This window comes from Plectropomus leopardus, chromosome 9 (assembly GCF_026936395.1).
Source record: "Plectropomus leopardus strain MGB_pleo_1.0 chromosome 9, ASM2693639v1, whole genome shotgun sequence".
In the NCBI taxonomy this organism is placed as follows: Eukaryota; Metazoa; Chordata; class Actinopteri; order Perciformes; family Serranidae; genus Plectropomus; species Plectropomus leopardus.
This window is the reverse complement of record NC_142184.1, coordinates 4,138,843-4,158,633: the sequence shown is the minus strand read 5'-3', so window position 1 is coordinate 4,158,633 and position 19,791 is coordinate 4,138,843. Positions and strand designations below refer to the sequence as shown.

The window sequence follows — 19,791 nt, the reverse complement described above, 5'->3', positions numbered from 1 at the left end:
TCGAAAAAAAAACAAACTAAAATGGCACTCCACAAACCAATGGGTGACCTGATAGCTTTTTTAAAAGCAAATAAGCAAATCAAAATGCAACATTTTACAGGATGTACTGATAGTAACTATTGATTTTTCATATTTTCAGCAGCACTGCGGGACACTGGTGTCATCAGAGCAGAAATCCTCACAGAAACTGAAGGAGGAAACATCACAGTTGAATGCTCCTTCGGTTTCTCTGGAAGTAAGAAGCTCTTCTGTAGAGACGAGTGTGAAGACGGAAACGTTCTCATTGAAACAGAAGAGGACACGGCTCAGAGTGGCAGATACAGCATTAAATACGAAAAAAGACGTTTTTTCCAATCTGACAGTTTGTATGTGACCATCACAAAGCTGAAGAAGTCGGACTCAGGACGGTACAGATGTCATCTGGATGACTCTTGGTCTTCAGATTTCCTGTTTGAGATCAGAGTTAAAGATGGTGAGTTAACATTTCACAGAAAGCTGCAGATGTTTCAAAAAACTCAACATGTTTAGTCTAACAATTATATTTAAAGCTGCATATTTTTGTTACTGTGAACTGATAAATGCTCCTTTAAAAACCAGCAGATCATCTTTAAACTATCTGATAACGTCAGACTCTCACCACAGCTGATTGAATTATTGCTGCACCAAACACATCGATTTCCTTCTGAATTTATCTGCATGATCAGATACAAAGACGTTACCACGCGGTTCTCTGCAAGAAGCATCTGATCATCAGGATCTCTTTGTGTCTGTATAATCAGTATCTGATTGTTTTTTTTTCTTTTTTTAAAAAAAATATTTCACAGCTGCAACCTCTTCAGAACCAAACTGGACTCTTCAAGTTTTTTCAACATCAATCCAATCGGTCTCTGCACCGACGACATCAGCCTCCCCTGAGGGCCCAGAGCGACCGAACACACCACCTGCAGCTCCAGGTACGTTAACAACAGCAGAGAGGCAGAGAGGCCGGGTCCGGCGACAGCATGTGCAAACTGTGCAATCCTTTTCGCTTTAATTTTTGTGTTTGTGGCTGCAGCTGCTGTTGAGTTTTTTTCGTTTATACAGATATGTGCTGTTTGGATTATGTTTTATTTTACTGTTGATTCTACTTGAAGTGTCAGGCTGTTAAACTGATGTAGCTTGATAATGCTCGTTGCACCTTCATGATGACAAAGGCGGAACAATTTTCAGGTTATGCAAGGAAAGAGAAGGTGACGAAGCATAATTAGGCAAAACCAAAAGCACCATGTGGCTCCTGTGGTTGAGTTTTTTCTACTTGTGTGTATGTTGACATGTAATGCAGTTAACACTAAGGGCCTGCTTTTTATTCTTCATGCATACGGCGTATATTTTGGCAAGGTTATTGTTGGAATTTCCAGCTCGGCTCCTAAAATGAGTCTCAAATATAAAGTTGAAACAAAACTGTTCATTCATTCAAACTGCAGTTTTTGATCCCACAGCTGTGGGAGGCAGAGACGACAGAAACTACATTGAAAATAGTTAATCTTTTGTGGGGATTTTCCCCCTAAAAACATAGTAGCATCATGACAAAAACCCGGCACTGAAAGGGTTAAAATTCTAAAAAGTAATGAATATTTGATATTTATGATTAGGAATTATGTTGGTTAAAAAATAAACTAAATGAGAGTAGAAAATCATATTTATTTATGCATTATTTTAAAGCTTGATTTTGAAAAGTGCATTTTGTGTGCAGAGCGATTTGAGTGTGTGTAATATTAAAGCGAGCCCTAAGGGTTCATTTTTATCCTTAAGGTGTTCTGTAATTAAACAGAAGTATTAACATTTAACCTTTTTCAAGAAATGTAAAACAAATTTGTTGTTTTGCTCAAACAACCACAGGCGTGATGCTGTATGTGCGTCTGACTTTGGTCGTCGTTTCCATCGTAGCGTCAGCGACGGCACTGATGATCTGCAGGAAGAGGGCCAGGAAACTCAAAGGTGAGGCCACGGGACTCTCACTCAACAAAAGCACCTGAACGTCTGAAAACCCTCACAGAAACCCTGAACTGCATGTTTTTCAGAGCCTCCTGTGGAGACGGAGAGTGGAAATGTTACCGGGGTGAGTTTGAGTAAATGTGTGACTGTGATTTCAACATCATCAGTGTTTGTGAGAACAGCTGAGATAAACAGCTGTTTGTCCCAAGACAAACGTTGGGACGTCTCAGCATGATTTATCTTTGTGAAAACAAATGAAAATAATAATAATAAAGAAACAAAACTCTTCTCCTCCTGCAGACCAACCGAGCGTCTGAGGAGAGCAGAGAGGGGGGACAGACGGAGCAGATCTCCTGCAGAAATTTCTACAGTGGTAAGCTTTCATTTATTTGTGTGTTTGTTTATACATCGATCTACTTATTTATTTATTTATATAGTTTATTTGATCAGGAAAATGCAAATTAACAGTACAACTTCCATCTGTTACAAGCAGGAAGTAGTACCTGATGTTTCACATATAGAGATTATTGTGGTCGTTTCCATATCCTGTCCCTGTTTAGGCTTTTACAAAAAAATAGAATAGAATAGAAAATATCTTTATTGTCCACCAGGGTGGAAATGTGTCTTCGAGCCACCAAACATTTTTTTTCGACTTGCCAAATTCTTGTGTTTTTGGCCCTTTTTGCGACTTTCTTTGCTATGGTGTGTCTTGGCAGGTTATTCTAAGCTGTTTCCAGCTGTTTTTAGCTGTTTTTGGGAAATGTCAAATTTTGACATTTTTACCTTACTATAGCCTTGCATTTGTGGTCATTTTTGGTCATTTTTTCGACATGGGAAATTATGATGTTTGTTGGCCCTTGTTGCAACTTTCTTTGCTATGGTGTGTCTTGGCAAGTTATTCTAAGCTGTTTCGACTAGTTTTTAGTTGTTTTTGAGAAATGTCAAATTTTGACATTTTTGCCTTACTATAGCCTTGCATTTGTGGTCATTTTTGGTCATTTTTTCGACATGGGAAATTATGATGTTTGTTGGCCCTTGTTGCAACTTTCTTTGCTATGGTCTGTCTTGGCAAGTTATTCTAAGCTGTTTCGACTAGTTTTTAGTTGTTTTTGAGAAATGTCAAATTTTGACATTTTTGCCTTACTATAGCCTTGCATTTGTGGTCATTTTTAGTCATTTTTTCGACATGGGAAATTATGATGTTTTTGGCCTTTTTTTTGCAACTTTCTTTGCTATGGCGTGTCTTGGCAAGTTATTCTAAGCTGTTTCGACTAGTTTTTAGTTGTTTTTGAGAAATGTCAAATTTTGACATTTTTGCCTTACTATAGCCTTGCTTTTGTGGTCATTTTTGGTCATTTTTTCGACATGGGAAATTATGATGTTTTTGGCCCATTTTGCAACTTTCTTTGCTATGGTGTGTCTTGGCATGGTATTCTAAGCTGTTTCGACTAGTTTTTAGTTGTTTTTGAGAAATGTCAAATTTTGACATTTTTGCCTTACTATAGCCTTGCATTTGTGGTCATTTTTGGTCAATTTTTCGACATGGGAAATTATGATGTTTTTGGCCCTTTTTGCAACTTTCTTTGCTATGGCGTGTCTTGGCCGGTTATTCTAAGCTGTTTCCATCTGTTTTTAGCTGTTCCATGGAAATGTCAAATTTTGATATTTTTGCCTTACTATAGCCTTGCATTTGTGGTCATTTTTGGTCATTTTTTCGACATGGGAAATTATGATGTTTTTGGCCCTTGTTGCAACTCTCTTTGCTATGGCGTGTCTTGGCAGGTTATTCTAAGCATTTTCCATCTGTTCCTAGCTGTTTTTGGGAAATGTCAAATTTTGACATTTTGCCTTACTATAGCCTTGCATTTGTGGTCATTTCTGGTCATTTTTCGACATGGGAAATTATGATGTTTTTGGCCCTTGTTGCAACTTTCTTTGCTATGGTGTGTCTTGGCAAGTTATTCTAAGCTGTTTCGACTAGTTTTTAGTTGTTTTTGAGAAATGTCAAATTTTGACATTTTTGCCTTACTATAGCCTTGCATTTGTGGTCATTTTTAGTCATTTTTTCGACATGGGAAATTATGATGTTTTTGACCTTTTTTTGCAACTTTCTTTGCTATGGCGTGTCTTGGCAAGTTATTCTAAGCTGTTTCGACTAGTTTTTAGTTGTTTTTGAGAAATGTCAAATTTTGACATTTTTGCCTTACTATAGCCTTGCATTTGTGGTCATTTTTGGTCACTTTTTCGACATGGGAAATTATGATGTTTTTGGCCCTTTTTGCAACTTTCTTTGCTATGGTGTGTCTTGGCAAGTTATTCTAAGCTGTTTCGACTAGTTTTTAGTTGTTTTTGAGAAATGTCAAATTTTGACATTTTTGCCTTACTATAGCCTTGCATTTGTGGTCATTTCTGGTCATTTTTTTGACGTGGGAAATTATGATGTTTTTGGCCCTTTTTGCAACTTTCTTTGCTATGGTGTGTCTTGGCAAGTTATTCTAAGCTGTTTCGACTAGTTTTTAGTTGTTTTTGAGAAATGTCAAATTTTGACATTTTTGCCTTACTATAGCCTTGCATTTGTGGTCATTTCTGGTCATTTTTTTGACGTGGGAAATTATGATGTTTTTGGCCGTTTTTACAATTTTCTTTGCTATGGTCTGTCTTGGCAAGTTATTCTAAGCTGTTTCCACGTGTTTTAGCTGTTTTTGAGAAATGTCAAATTTAGACATTTTTGCCTTACTATAGCCTTGCTTTTGTGGTCATTTTTGGTCATTTTTTCGACACGGGAAATTATGATGTTTGTTGGCCCTTGTTGCAACTTTCTTTGCTATGGTGTGTCTTGGCAGGTTATTCTAAGCATTTTCCATCTGTTCCAAGCTGTTTTTGGGAAATGTCAAATTTTGACATTTTTGCCTTACTATAGCCTTGCATTTGTGGTCATTTCTGGTCATTTTTTCGACATGGGAAATTATGATGTTTTTGGCCCTTTTTGCAACTTTCTTTGCTATGGTGTGTCTTGGCAAGTTATTCTAAGCTGTTTCGACTAGTTTTTAGTTGTTTTTGAGAAATGTCAAATTTTGACATTTTTGCCTTACTATAGCCTTGCATTTGTTGTCATTTGTGGTCATTTTTTCGACATGGGAAATTATGATGTTTTTGGCCCTTTTTGCAACTTTCTTTGCTATGGTGTGTCTTGGCAAGTTATTCTAAGCTGTTTCCACGTGTTTTTAGATGTTTTTGAAAAATGTCAAATTTTGACATTTTTGCCTTACTATAGCCTTGCTTTTGTGGTCATTTTTGGTCATTTTTTCGACATGGGAAATTATGATGTTTTTGGCCCGTTTTGCGACTTTCTTTGCTATGGTCTGTCTTGGCAAGTTAGTCTAAGCTGTTTCCACCTGTTTTTAGCTGTTTTTGAGAAATGTCAAATTTTGACATTTTTGCCTTACTATAGCCTTGCATTTGTGGTCATTTTTGGTCATTTTTTTCGACATGGGAAAGTATGATGTTTTTGGCCCTTTTTGCAACTTTCTTTGCTATGGTGTGTCTTGGCAAGTTATTCTAAGCTGTTTCGACTAGTTTTTAGTTGTTTTTGAGAAATGTCAAATTTTGACATTTTTGCCTTACTATAGCCTTGCTTTTGTGGTCATTTTTGGTCATTTTTTCGACATGGGAAATTATGATGTTTTTGGCCCATTTTGCAACTTTCTTTGCTATGGTGTGTCTTGGCATGGTATTCTAAGCTGTTTCCATCTGTTTTTAGCTGTTCTATGGAAATGTCAAATTTTGACATTTTTGCCTTACTATAGCCTTGCATTTGTTGTCATTTGTGGTCATTTTTTCGACATGGGAAATTATGATATTTTTGGCCCATTTTGCAACTTTCTTTGCTATGGCGTGTCTTGGCAGGTTATTCTAAGCTTTTTCCATCTGTTTTTAGCAGTTTTTGAGAAATGTCAAATTTTGACATTTTTGCCTTACTATAGCCTTGCATTTGTGGTCATTTTTGGTCACTTTTTCGACATGGGAAATTATGATGTTTTTGGCCCTTTTTGCAACTTTCTTTGCTATGGTGTGTCTTGGCAAGTTATTCTAAGCTGTTTCCACGTGTTTTTAGATGTTTTTGAAAAATGTCAAATTTTGACATTTTTGCCTTACTATAGCCTTGCTTTTGTGGTCATTTTTGGTCATTTTTTCGACATGGGAAATTATGATGTTTTTGGCCCTTGTTGCAACTTTCTTTGCTATGGTCTGTCTTGGCAAGTTAGTCTAAGCTGTTTCCACCTGTTTTTAGCTGTTTTTGAGAAATGTCAAATTTTGACATTTTTGCCTTACTATAGCCTTGCATTTGTGGTCATTTTTGGTCATTTTTTTCGACATGGGAAAGTATGATGTTTTTGGCCCTTTTTGCAACTTTCTTTGCTATGGTGTGTCTTGGCAAGCTATTCTAAGCTGTTTCCACGTGTTTTTAGATGTTTTTGAAAAATGTCAAATTTTGACATTTTTGCCTTACTATAGCCTTGCATTTGTGGTCATTTTAGTCATTTTTTCGACATGGGAAATTATGATGTTTTTGGCCTTTTTTTTGCAACTTTCTTTGCGATGGCGTGTCTTGGCAAGTTATTCTAAGCTGTTTCGACTAGTTTTTAGTTGTTTTTGAGAAATGTCAAATTTTGACATTTTTGCCTTACTATAGCCTTGCTTTTGTAGTCATTTTTGGTCATTTTTTCGACATGGGAAATTATGATGTTTTTGGCCCATTTTGCAACTTTCTTTGCTATGGTGTGTCTTGGCAAGTTAGTCTAAGCTTTTTCTATTAGTTTTTAGATGTTTTTGAGAAATGTCAAATTTTGACATTTTTGCCTTGCATTTGTGGTCATTTTTAGTCATTTTTTCGACATGGGAAATTATGATGTTTTTGGCCCTTGTTGCAACTCTCTTTGCTATGGTGTGTCTTGGCAGGTTATTCTAAGCATTTTCCATCTGTTCCTAGCTGTTTTTGGGAAATGTCAAATTTTGACATTTTTGCCTTACTATAGCCTTGCATTTGTGGTCATTTCTGGTCATTTTTTCGACGTGGGAAATTATGATGTTTTTGGCCCTTGTTGCAACTTTCTTTGCTATGGTGTGTCTTGGCAAGTTATTCTAAGCTGTTTCGACTAGTTTTTAGTTGTTTTTGAGAAATGTCAAATTTTGACATTTTTGCCTTACTATAGCCTTTGCATTTGTGGTCATTTTAGTCATTTTTTCGACATGGGAAATTATGATGTTTTTGACCTTTTTTTGCAACTTTCTTTGCTATGGCGTGTCTTGGCAAGTTATTCTAAGCTGTTTCGACTAGTTTTTAGTTGTTTTTGAGAAATGTCAAATTTTGACATTTTTGCCTTACTATAGCCTTGCATTTGTGGTCATTTTTGGTCATTTTTTCGACATGGGAAATTATGATGTTTTTGGCCGTTTTTGCATCTTTCTTTGCTATGGTGTGTCTTGGCAAGTTATTCTAAGCTGTTTCGACTAGTTTTTAGTTGTTTTTGAGAAATGTCAAATTTTGACATTTTTGCCTTACTATAGCCTTTGCATTTGTGGTCATTTCTGGTCATTTTTTGACGTGGGAAATTATGATGTTTTTGGCCCTTTTGCAACTTTCTTTGCTATGGTGTGTCTTGGCAAGTTATTCTAAGCTGTTTCGACTAGTTTTTAGTTGTTTTTGAGACATTTCAAATTTTGACATTTTTGCCTTACTATAGCCTTGCATTTGTGGTCATTTGTCATTTTTTTGACATGGGAAATGATGATGTTTTTGGCCCTTTTTACAAGTTTCTTTGCTATAGTCTGTCTTGGCAAGTTATTCTAAGCTGTTTCCACGTGTTTTAGCTGTTTTTGAGAAATGTCAAATTTAGACATTTTTGCCTTACTATAGCCTTGCATTTGTGGTCATTTTTGGTCATTTTTTCGACATGGGAAATTATGATGTTTTTGGCCCTTGTTGCAACTTTCTTTGCTATGGCGTGTCTTTGCAGGTTATTCTAAGCATTTTCCATCTGTTCCAAGCTGTTTTTGGGAAATGTCAAATTTTGACATTTTTGCCTTACTATAGCCTTGCATTTGTGGTCATTTCTGGTCATTTTTTCGACATGGGAAATTATGATGTTTTTGGCCCTTTTGCAACTTTCTTTGCTATGGTGTGTCTTGGCAAGTTATTCTAAGCTGTTTCGACTAGTTTTTAGTTGTTTTTGAGAAATGTCAAATTTTGACATTTTTGCCTTACTATAGCCTTGCATTTGTTGTCATTTGTGGTCATTTTTTCGACATGGGAAATTATGATGTTTTTGGCCCTTTTTGCAACTTTCTTTGCTATGGTGTGTCTTGGCAAGTTATTCTAAGCTGTTTCCACGTGTTTTTAGATGTTTTTGAGAAATGTCAAATTTTGACATTTTTGCCTTACTATAGCCTTGCTTTTGTGGTCATTTTTGGTCATTTTTTCGACATGGGAAATTATGATGTTTTTGGCCCGTTTTGCAACTTTCTTTGCTATGGTCTGTCTTGGCAAGTTAGTCTAAGCTGTTTCCACGTGTTTTCAGTTGTTTTTGAGAAATGTCAAATTTTGACATTTTTGCCTTACTATAGCCTTGCATTTGTGGTCATTTCTGGTCATTTTTTTGACATGGGAAATTATGATGTTTTTGGCCCATTTTGCAACTTTCTTTGCTATGGCGTGTCTTGGCAAGTTAGTCTAAGCTGTTTCCATCTGTTTTTAGCTGTTTTTGAGAAATGTCAAATTTTGACATTTTTGCCTTACTATAGCCTTGCATTTTTTGTCATTTGTGGTCATTTTTTCGACATGGGAAAGTATGATGTTTTTGGCCCTTTTTGCTACTTTCTTTGCTATGGTGTGTCTTGGCAAGTTATTCTAAGCTGTTTCGACTAGTTTTTAGTTGTTTTTGAGAAATGTCAAATTTTGACATTTTTGCCTTACTATAGCCTTGCATTTGTGGTCATTTTTGGTCAATTTTTCGACATGGGAAATTATGATGTTTTTGGCCCTTTTTGCAACTTTCTTTGCTATGGCGTGTCTTGGCAGGTTATTCTAAGCTGTTTCCACGTGTTTTAGCTGTTTTTGAGAAATGTCAAATTTAGACATTTTTGCCTTACTATAGCCTTGCATTTGTGGTCATTTTTGGTCATTTTTTCGACATGGGAAATTATGATGTTTTTGGCCCTTTTTGCAACTTTCTTTGCTATGGTATGTCTTGGCAAGTTATTCTAAGCTGTTTCGACTAGTTTTTAGTTGTTTTTGAGAAATGTCAAATTTTGACATTTTTGCCTTACTATAGCCTTGCATTTGTGGTCATTTTTGGTCATTTTTTCGACATGGGAAATTATGATGTTTTTGGCCCTTTTTGCAACTTTCTTTGCTATGGTGTGTCTTGGCAAGTTATTCTAAGCTGTTTCGACTAGTTTTTAGTTGTTTTTGAGAAATGTCAAATTTTGACATTTTTGCCTTACTATAGCCTTGCTTTTGTGGTCATTTTTGGTCATTTTTTCGACATGGGAAATTTTGATGTTTGTTGGCCCTTTTTGCAACTTTCTTTGCTATGATGTGTCTTGGCAAGCTATTCTAAGCTGTTTCCACGTATTTGTAGATGTTTTTGAGAAATGTCAAATTTTGACATTTTTGCCTTACTATAGCCTTGCATTTGTGGTCATTTTTGGTCATTTTTTCGACATGGGAAATTATGATGTTTTTGGCCCTTTTTGCAACTTTCTTTGCTATGGTGTGTCTTGGCAGGTTATTCTAAGCTGTTTCCACTTGTTTTTAGTTGTTTTTGAGAAATGTCAAATTTTGACATTTTTGCCTTACTATAGCCTTGCATTTGTGGTCATTTTTGGTCATTTTTTCGACATGGGAAATTATGATGTTTTTGGCCCTTGTTGCAACTTTCTTTGCTATGGTGTGTCTTGGCAGGTTATTCTAAGCTTTTTCCATCTGTTTTTAGCAGTTTTTGAGAAATGTCAAATTTTGACATTTTTGCCTTACTATAGCCTTGCATTTTTGGTCACTTTTTCGACATGGGAAATTATGATGTTTTTGGCCCTTGTTGCAACTTTCTTTGCTATGGTGTGTCTTGGCAAGTTATTCTAAGCTGTTTCCATCTGTTTTTAGCTGTTTTTGAGAAATGTCAAATTTTGACATTTTTGCCTTACTATAGCCTTGCATTTGTGGTCATTTTTGGTCATTTTTTCGACATGGGAAATTATGATGTTTTTGGCCCTTTTTGCAACTTTCTTTGCTATGGTGTGTCTTGGCAAGTTATTCTAAGCTGTTTCCACGTGTTTTTAGATGTTTTTGAGAAATGTCAAATTTTGACATTTTTGCCTTACTATAGCCTTGCTTTTGTGGTCATTTTTGGTCATTTTTTCGACATGGGAAATTATGATGTTTTTGGCCCGTTTTGCGACTTTCTTTGCTATGGTCTGTCTTGGCAAGTTAGTCTAAGCTGTTTCCACCTGTTTTTAGCTGTTTTTGAGAAATGTCAAATTTTGACATTTTTGCCTTACTATAGCCTTGCATTTGTGGTCATTTTTTTCGACATGGGAAAGTATGATGTTTTTGGCCCATTTTGCAACTTTCTTTGCTATGGTGTGTCTTGGCATGCTATTCTAAGCTGTTTCCACGTGTTTTTAGATGTTTTTGAAAAATGTCAAATTTTGACATTTTTGCCTTACTATAGCCTTGCATTTGTGGTCATTTTTAGTCATTTTTTCGACATGGGAAATTATGATGTTTTTGACCTTTTTTTCCAACTTTCTTTGCTATGGCGTGTTTTGGAAGGTTATTCTAAGCTTTATCCATCTGTTCCTAGCTGTTTTTGGGAAATGTCAAATTTTGACATTTTTGCCTTACTATAGCCTTGCATTTATGGTCATTTTTGGTCATTTTTTCGACATGGGAAATTATGATGTTTTTGGCCCATTTTGCAACTTTCTTTGCTATGGTGTGTCTTGGCATGCTATTCTAAGCTTTTTCCATGTGTTTTTAGCAGTTTTTGAAAAATGTCAAATTTTGACATTTTTGCCTTACTATAGCCTTGCATTTGTGGTCATTTTTGGTCATTTTTTTCGACATGGGAAAGTATGATGTTTTTGGCCCTTTCTGCAACTTTCTTTGCTATGGCGTGTCTTGGCAGGTCATTCTAAGCTGTTTCCATCTGTTTTTAGGTGTTCCATGGAAATGTCAAATTTTGACATTTTTGCCTTACTATAGCCTTGCATTTTTGGTCACTTTTTCGACATGGGAAATTATGATGTTTTTGGCCCTTTTTGCAACTTTCTTTGCTATGGTGTGTCTTGGCAAGTTATTCTAAGCTGTTTCCACGTGTTTTTAGCTGTTTTTGGGAAATGTCAAATTTTGACATTTTTGCCTTACTATAGCCTTGCTTTTGTAGTCATTTTTGGTCATTTTTTCGACATGGGAAATTTTGATGTTTTTGGCCCTTTTTGCAACTTTCTTTGCTATGGCGTGTCTTGGCAAGCTATTCTAAGCTATTTCCACGTATTTGTAGATGTTTTTGAGAAATGTCAAATTTTGACATTTTTGCCTTACTATAGCCTTGCATTTGTGGTCATTTTTGGTCATTTTTTCGACATGGGAAATTATGATGTTTTTGGCCCATTTTGCAACTTTCTTTGCTATGGTGTGTCTTGGCAGGTTATTCTAAGCTTTTTCCATGTGTTTTTAGCAGTTTTTGAGAAATGTCAAATTTTGACATTTTTGCCTTACTATAGCCTTGCATTTGTGGTCATTTTTGGTCATTTTTTCGACATGGGAAATTATGATGTTTTTGGCCCATTTTGCAACTTTCTTTGCTATGGCGTGTCTTGGCAGGTTATTCTAAGCTTTTTCCATGTGTTTTTAGCAGTTTTTGAAAAATGTCAAATTTTGACATTTTTGCCTTACTATAGCCTTGCATTTGTGGTCATTTTTGGTCATTTTTTTGACATGGGAAATTATGATGTTTTTGGCCCATTTTGCAACTTTCTTTGCTATGGTGTGTCTTGGCATGCTATTTTAAGCTGTTTCCACGTGTTTTTAGATGCTTTTGAGAAATGTCAAATTTTGACATTTTTGCCTTACTATAGCCTTGCATTTGTGGTCATTTTTGGTCATTTTTTCGACATGGGAAATTATGATGTTTTTGGCCCGTTTTGCGACTTTCTTTGCTATGGTCTGTCTTGGCAAGTTAGTCTAAGCTGTTTCCATCTGTTTTTAGCTGTTCCATGGAAATGTCAAATTTTGACATTTTTGCCTTACTATAGCCTTGCATTTTTGGTCACTTTTTCGACATGGGAAATTATGATGTTTTTGGCCCTTTTTGCAACTTTCTTTGCTATGGTGTGTCTTGGCAAGTTATTCTAAGCTGTTTCCACGTGTTTTTAGATGTTTTTGAAAAATGTCAAATTTTGACATTTTTGCCTTACTATAGCCTTGCTTTTGTGGTCATTTTTGGTCATTTTTTCGACATGGGAAATTATGATGTTTTTGGCCCGTTTTGCGACTTTCTTTGCTATGGTCTGTCTTGGCAAGTTAGTCTAAGCTGTTTCCACCTGTTTTTAGCTGTTTTTGAAAAATGTCAAATTTTGACATTTTTGCCTTACTATAGCCTTGCATTTGTGGTCATTTTTAGTCACTTTTTCGACATGGGAAATTATGATGTTTTTGGCCCATTTTGCAACTTTCTTTGCTATGGCGTGTCTTGGCAGGTTATTCTAAGCTTTTTCCATCTGTTTTTAGCAGTTTTTGAAAAATGTCAAATTTTGACATTTTTGCCTTACTATAGCCTTGCATTTGTGGTCATTTTTGGTCATTTTTTTCGACATGGGAAAGTATGATGTTTTTGGCCCGTTTTGCGACTTTCTTTGCTATGGTCTGTCTTGGCAAGTTAGTCTAAGCTGTTTCCATCTGTTTTTAGCTGTTCCATGGAAATGTCAAATTTTGACATTTTTGCCTTTACTATAGCCTTGCATTTTGGTCATTTTTGGTCACTTTTTCGACATGGGAAATTATGATGTTTTTGGCCCTTTTTGCAACTTTCTTTGCTATGGTGTGTCTTGGCAAGTTATTCTAAGCTGTTTCCACGTGTTTTTAGCTGTTTTTGGGAAATGTCAAATTTTGACATTTTTGCCTTACTATAGCCTTGCTTTTGTGGTCATTTGTGGTCATTTTTTCGACATGGGAAATTATGATGTTTTTGGCCCGTTTTGCGACTTTCTTTGCTATGGTGTGTCTTGGCATGCTATTCTAAGCTGTTTCCACGTGTTTTTAGATGCTTTTGAGAAATGTCAAATTTTGACATTTTTGCCTTACTATAGCCTTGCATTTGTGGTCATTTTTGGTCAATTTTTCGACATGGGAAATTTTGATGTTTTTGGCCCTTTTTGCAACTTTCTTTGCTATGGTCTGTCTTGGCAAGTTAGTCTAAGCTGTTTCCACCTGTTTTTAGCTGTTTTTGAGAAATGTCAAATTTTGACATTTTTGCCTTACTATAGCCTTGCATTTGTGGTCATTTTTGGTCAATTTTTCGACATGGGAAATTTTGATGTTTTTGGCCCTTTTTGCAACTTTCTTTGCTATGGCGTGTCTTGGCAAGCTATTCTAAGCTGTTTCCACGTATTTGTAGATGTTTTTGAGAAATGTCAAATTTTGACATTTTTGCCTTACTATAGCCTTGCATTTGTGGTCATTTTTGGTCATTTTTTCGACATGGGAAATTATGATGTTTTTGGCCCATTTTGCAACTTTCTTTGCTATGGTGTGTCTTGGCAAGTTAGTCTAAGCTGTTTCCATCTGTTTTTAGCTGTTCCATGGAAATGTCAAATTTTGACATTTTTGCCTTACTATAGCCTTGCTTTTGTGGTCATTTTTGGTCAATTTTTCGACATGGGAAATTATGATGTTTTTGGCCCATTTTGCAACTTTCTTTGCTATGGCGTGTCTTGGCAGGTTATTCTAAGCTTTTTCCATGTGTTTTTAGCAGTTTTTGAGAAATGTCAAATTTTGACATTTTTGCCTTACTATAGCCTTGCATTTGTGGTCATTTTTGGTCATTTTTTCGACATGGGAAATTATGATGTTTTTGGCCCTTTTTGCAACTTTCTTTGCTATGGCGTGTCTTGGCAGATTATTCTAAGCTGTTTCCATCTGTTTTTAGCTGTTTTTGGGAAATGTGAAATTTTGACATTTTTGCCTTACTATAGCCTTGCATTTTTGGTCACGTTTTCGACATGGGAAATTATGATGTTTTTGGCCCATTTTGCAACTTTCTTTGCTATGGCGTGTCTTGGCAGGTTATTCTAAGCTTTTTCCATGTGTTTTTAGCAGTTTTTGAAAAATGTCAAATTTTGACATTTTTGCCTTACTATAGCCTTGCATTTGTGGTCATTTTTGGTCATTTTTTCGACATGGGAAATTATGATGTTTTTGGCCCTTGTTGCAACTTTCTTTGCTATGGTGTGTCTTGGCATGCTATTCTAAGCTGTTTCCACGTGTTTTTAGATGCTTTTGAGAAATGTCAAATTTTGACATTTTTGCCTTACTATAGCCTTGCATTTGTGGTCATTTTTGGTCATTTTTTTCGACATGGGAAAGTATGATGTTTTTGGCCCTTTTTGCAACTTTCTTTGCTATGGCGTGTCTTGGCAGGTTATTCTAAGCTGTTTCCATCTGTTTTTAGCTGTTCCATGGAAACGTCAAATTTTGACATTTTTGCCTTACTATAGCCTTGCATTTTTGGTCATTTTTTCGACATGGGAAATTATGATGTTTTTGGCCCTTTTTGCAACTTTCTTTGCTATGGTGTGTCTTGGCAGGTTATTCTAAGCTGTTTCCACGTGTTTTTAGCTGTTTTTGGGAAATGTCAAATTTTGACATTTTTGCCTTACTATAGCCTTGCTTTTGTGGTCATTTTTGGTCATTTTTTCGACATGGGAAATTATGATGTTTTTGGCCCGTTTTGCGACTTTCTTTGCTATGGTCTGTCTTGGCATGCTATTCTAAGCTGTTTCCACGTGTTTTTAGATGCTTTTGAAAAATGTCAAATTTTGACATTTTTGCCTTACTATAGCCTTGCATTTGTGGTCATTTTTGGTCAATTTTTCGACATGGGAAATTTTGATGTTTTTGGCCCTTTTTGCAACTTTCTTTGCTATGGCGTGTCTTGGCAGGTTATTCTAAGCTTTTTCCATCTGTTCTTAGCTGTTTTTGGGAAATGTCAAATTTTGACATTTTTGCCTTACTATAGCCTTGAATTTTTGGTCATTTGTGGTCATTTTTTCGACATGGGAAATTATGATGTTTTTGGCCCTTTTTGCATCTTTCTTTGATATGGCGTGTCTTGGCAGGCTATTCTAAGCTATTTCCAGTTGTTTTCAGTTGTTTTGGTGAAATGTCAAATTTTGACATTTTTGCCTTTGTAACGACCAGGCTTTCGAGGGGAAAATGGAAGCAACAATGAAACCAGCTGTGATTGGTAAAATGAACGTTATTTATTGTAAAAGTAATAATGTGTTGAGCCAAGGCCAAATGAGTGCTGTTCAACAACCAAATAAACATAACAAAAGGCGACTCTAAGTCGGAGTGCTATTTCTTCATTAAATAAATTCTATAAATAAATGAAAACAAACGTCACTACTACACTGACTAACCAAAATAAAAAATACAACTAAACAGCACCCACCTAAACTAAAGAACTAACAGCAACAAAATGTGTTCTAACAGCAGTCTAAGGCCTAAGGTCACAATATCAAAGAAAGAAATAGATCACAAGATATAACAAAGAAATAGGTCACAATGTCTAACAGTAAGTCCCTCAGACTTGACAAAAGCCTAATGGCACGCAACGAGGCTGTCCTCTTGGAGAGAAGTGAAGACTGAAGTTGGTGTCAGGCTTCTTATGGAGTTGTGCTGTGGTGCGCCGGTCCGGAAGGAGAGTTTGGGAGTTACAGGTGCACACCAATCGGATCCTCCTCCTTGGGAACACCGCACAAGTTGTCAGCAACAGCCTGCAACTTGCGCACCACTCACACACACTTCACACCTCTACACAGATACACACAGCGCTCTAAACCAGGTTGAACACAAAACGAGGATGAAGTGCGGCGGCGGCAATGACGACCTTACTATAGCCTTGCATTTGTGTTCATTTTTGGTCATTTTTTCAACTTGTGAAATTATGATGTTTTTGGCCCTTTTTGCAACTTTCTTTGCTATGGCATGTATTGGCAGGATATTCCAAGCTGTTTACAGCTGTTTTTAGGTATTTTTGAGAAATGTCCAATTTTGACATTTTTGCCTTACTATAGCCTTGCATTTTTGGTCATTATTTCGACATTCCAAATTCTTGTGTTTTTGGCCCTTTTTGAAAATGTCTTTGCTCTGGTGTGTCTTGGCAGGTTATTGTAATCCCTTTTCAGGTGTTTTTAGCTATTTTTGAGAAATGTCAAATTTTGACATTTTGCCTTACTATAGCCTTGCATCTTTGGTCATTTTTTCAACATGCCAAATTATGATGTTTTTGGCCCTTTTTGCAACTTTCTTTGCTATGGCGTGTCTTGGCAGGTTATTCTAAGCCGTTTACAGGTGTTTTTAACTATTTTTGAGAAATGTCAAATTCTGACATTTTTGCCTTACTATAGCCTTGCATCTTTGGTCATTTTTGGTCATTTTTTCGACTTGTGAAATTCTGATGTTTTAGGCCCTTTTTGCAACTTTCTTTGCTGTGGCGTGTCTTGGCAGGTTATTGTAATCAGTTTGCAGCTGTTTTTAGCTGTTTTTGAGAAATGTCAAATTTTGACATTTTGCCTTACTATAGCCTTGCATCTTTGGTCATTTTTTCAACATGCCAAATTATGATGTTTTTGGCCCTTTTTGCAACTTTCTTTGCTATGGTGTGTCTTGGCAGGTTATTCTAAGCCGTTTACAGCTGTTTTTAGCTGTTTTTGAGAAATGTCCAATTTTGACATTTTTGCCTTACTATAGCCTTGCATCTTTGGTCATTTTTGGTCATTTTTTCGACTTGTGAAATTATGATGTTTTTGGCCCTTGTTGCAACTTTCTTTGCTATGGCGTGTCTTGGCAGGTTATTCTAATCTGTTTACAGCTGTTTTTAGCTATTTTTGAGAAATGTCAAATTTTGACATTTTTGCCTTACTATAGCCTTGCTTTTGTGGTCATTTTTGGTCATTTTTTCGACATGGGAAATTATGATGTTTTTGGCCCATTTTGCAACTTTCTTTGCTATGGTGTGTCTTGGCATGGTATTCTAAGCTGTTTCCATCTGTTTTTAGCTGTTCTATGGAAATGTCAAATTTTGACATTTTTGCCTTACTATAGCCTTGCATTTGTGGTCATTTTTAGTCATTTTTTCGACATGGGAAATTATGATGTTTTTGGCCTTTTTTTGCAACTTTCTTTGCTATGTCGTGTCTTGGCAGGTTATTCTAAGCTTTTTCCATCTGTTCCTAGCTGTTTTGGGGAAATGTCAAATTTTGACATTTTTGCCTTACTATAGCCTTGCATTTTTGGTCATTTTTTCGACATGGGAAATTATGATGTTTTTGGCCGTTTTTGCATCTTTCTTTGCTATGGTGTGTCTTGGCAAGTTATTCTAAGCTGTTTCGACTAGTTTTTAGTTGTTTTTGAGAAATGTCAAATTTTGACATTTTTGCCTTACTATAGCCTTGCATTTGTGGTCATTTCTGGTCATTTTTTTGACATGGGAAATTATGATGTTTTTGGCCCTTTTTGCAACTTTCTTTGCTATGGTGTGTTTCGGCAGGCTATTCTAAGCTGTTTCGACTAGTTTTTAGTTGTTTTTGAGAAATGTCAAATTTTGACATTTTTGCCTTACTATAGCCTTGCATTTGTGGTCATTTCTGGTCATTTTTTTGACGTGGGAAATTATGATGTTTTTGGCCGTTTTTACAATTTTCTTTGCTATGGTCTGTCTTGGCAAGTTATTCTAAGCTGTTTCCACGTGTTTTAGCTGTTTTTGAGAAATGTCAAATTTAGACATTTTTGCCTTACTATAGCCTTGCTTTTGTGGTCATTTTTGGTCATTTTTTCGACACGGGAAATTATGATGTTTGTTGGCCCTTGTTGCAACTTTCTTTGCTATGGTGTGTCTTGGCAGGTTATTCTAAGCATTTTCCATCTGTTCCAAGCTGTTTTTGGGAAATGTCAAATTTTGACATTTTTGCCTTACTATAGCCTTGCATTTGTGGTCATTTTTGGTCATTTTTTCGACATGGGAAATTATGATGTTTTTGGCCCTTGTTGCAACTTTCTTTGCTATGGCGTGTCTTTGCAGGTTATTCTAAGCTGTTTCCATCTGTTTTTAGCTGTTCTATGGAAATGTCAAATTTTGACATTTTTGCCTTACTATAGCCTTGCATTTTTGGTCATTTTTTCAACATGAGAAATTATGATGTTTTTGGCCCTTGTTGCAACTTTCTTTGCTATGGCGTGTCTTGGCAGGTTATTCTAATCTGTTTACAGCTGTTTTTAGCTATTTTTGAGAAATGTCAAATTTTGACATTTTTGCCTTACTATAGCCTTGCATTTGTGGTCATTTTTGGTCATTTTTTCGACATGGGAAATTATGATGTTTTTGGCCCATTTTGCAACTTTCTTTGCTATGGCGTGTCTTGGCAGGTTATTCTAATCTGTTTCCACGTGTTTTCAGTTGTTTTTGAGAAATGTCAAATTTTGACATTTTTGCCTTACTATAGCCTTGCATTTGTGGTCATTTTTAGTCATTTTTTCGACATGGGAAATTATGATGTTTTTGGCCTTTTTTTGCAACTTTCTTTGCTATGTCGTGTCTTGGCAGGTTATTCTAAGCTTTTTCCATCTGTTCCTAGCTGTTTTGGGGAAATGTCAAATTTTGACATTTTTGCCTTACTATAGCCTTGCATTTGTGGTCATTTCTGGTCATTTTTTTGACATGGGAAATTATGATGTTTTTGGCCCTTTTTACAAGTTTCTTTGCTATGGTCTGTCTTGGCAGCTTATTCTAAGCATTTTCCATCTTTTCCTAGCTGTTTTTGGGAAATGTCAAATTTTGACATTTTTGCCTTACTATAGCCTTGCATTTGTGGTCATTTTTGGTCATTTTTTCGACATGGGAAATTATGATGTTTTAGGCCCTTTTTGCAACTTTCTTTGCTGTGGCGTGTCTTGGCAGGTTATTGTAATCTGTTTGCAGCTGTTTTTAGCTGTTTTTGAGAAATGTCAAATTTTGACATTTTTGCCTTACTATAGCCTTGCATTTTTGGTCATTTTTTCGACATTCCAAATTGTTGTGTTTTTGGCCCTTTTTGCAACTTTCTTTGCTATGGCGTGTCTTGGCAGGTTATTCTAATCTGTTTACAGCTGTTTTTAGCTATTTTTGAGAAATATCCAATTTTGACATTTTTGCCTTACTATAGCCTTGCATCTTTGGTCATTTTTTAGACTTGTGAAATTATGATGTTTTTGGCCCTTTTTGCAACTTTCTTTGCTATGGTGTGTTTCGGCAGGCTATTCTAAGACATTTACAGCTGTTTTTAGCTATTTTTGAGAAATGTCAAATTTTGACATTTTTGCCTTACTATAGCCTTGCATCTTTGGTCATTTTTTCGACATGCCAAATTATGATTTTTTTGGCCCTTTTTGCAACTTTCTTTGCTATGGCGTGTCTTGGCAGGTTATTCTAAGCCGTTTACAGCTGTTTTTAGCTGTTTTTGAGAAATGTCCAATTTTGATGTTTTTGCCTTACTATAGCC

The 19,791-nt window shown here is 35.9% G+C and overlaps 1 protein-coding gene across 3 annotated transcripts in view; it reads left to right on the top strand.

Moving 5' to 3' along the window:
• The window catches only part of LOC148188649 (uncharacterized), a 29,720-nt gene that overhangs the window by 3,369 nt on the left and 6,560 nt on the right, over window positions 1-19,791 (top strand). Inside the window, exons 4-8 of one of the 3 annotated variants that reach the window (XM_088081719.1) lie at window positions 140-472; window positions 825-953; window positions 1,879-1,977; window positions 2,061-2,098; window positions 2,275-2,347. In XM_088081719.1, the coding sequence (XP_087937845.1) occupies window positions 140-472; window positions 825-953; window positions 1,879-1,977; window positions 2,061-2,098; window positions 2,275-2,347 (672 nt within the window). The remainder of the gene's footprint in view (window positions 1-139; window positions 473-824; window positions 954-1,878; window positions 1,978-2,060; window positions 2,099-2,274; window positions 2,348-19,791) is intronic. The other 2 variants (XM_088081721.1, XM_088081720.1) reach the window with 2 other exon arrangements.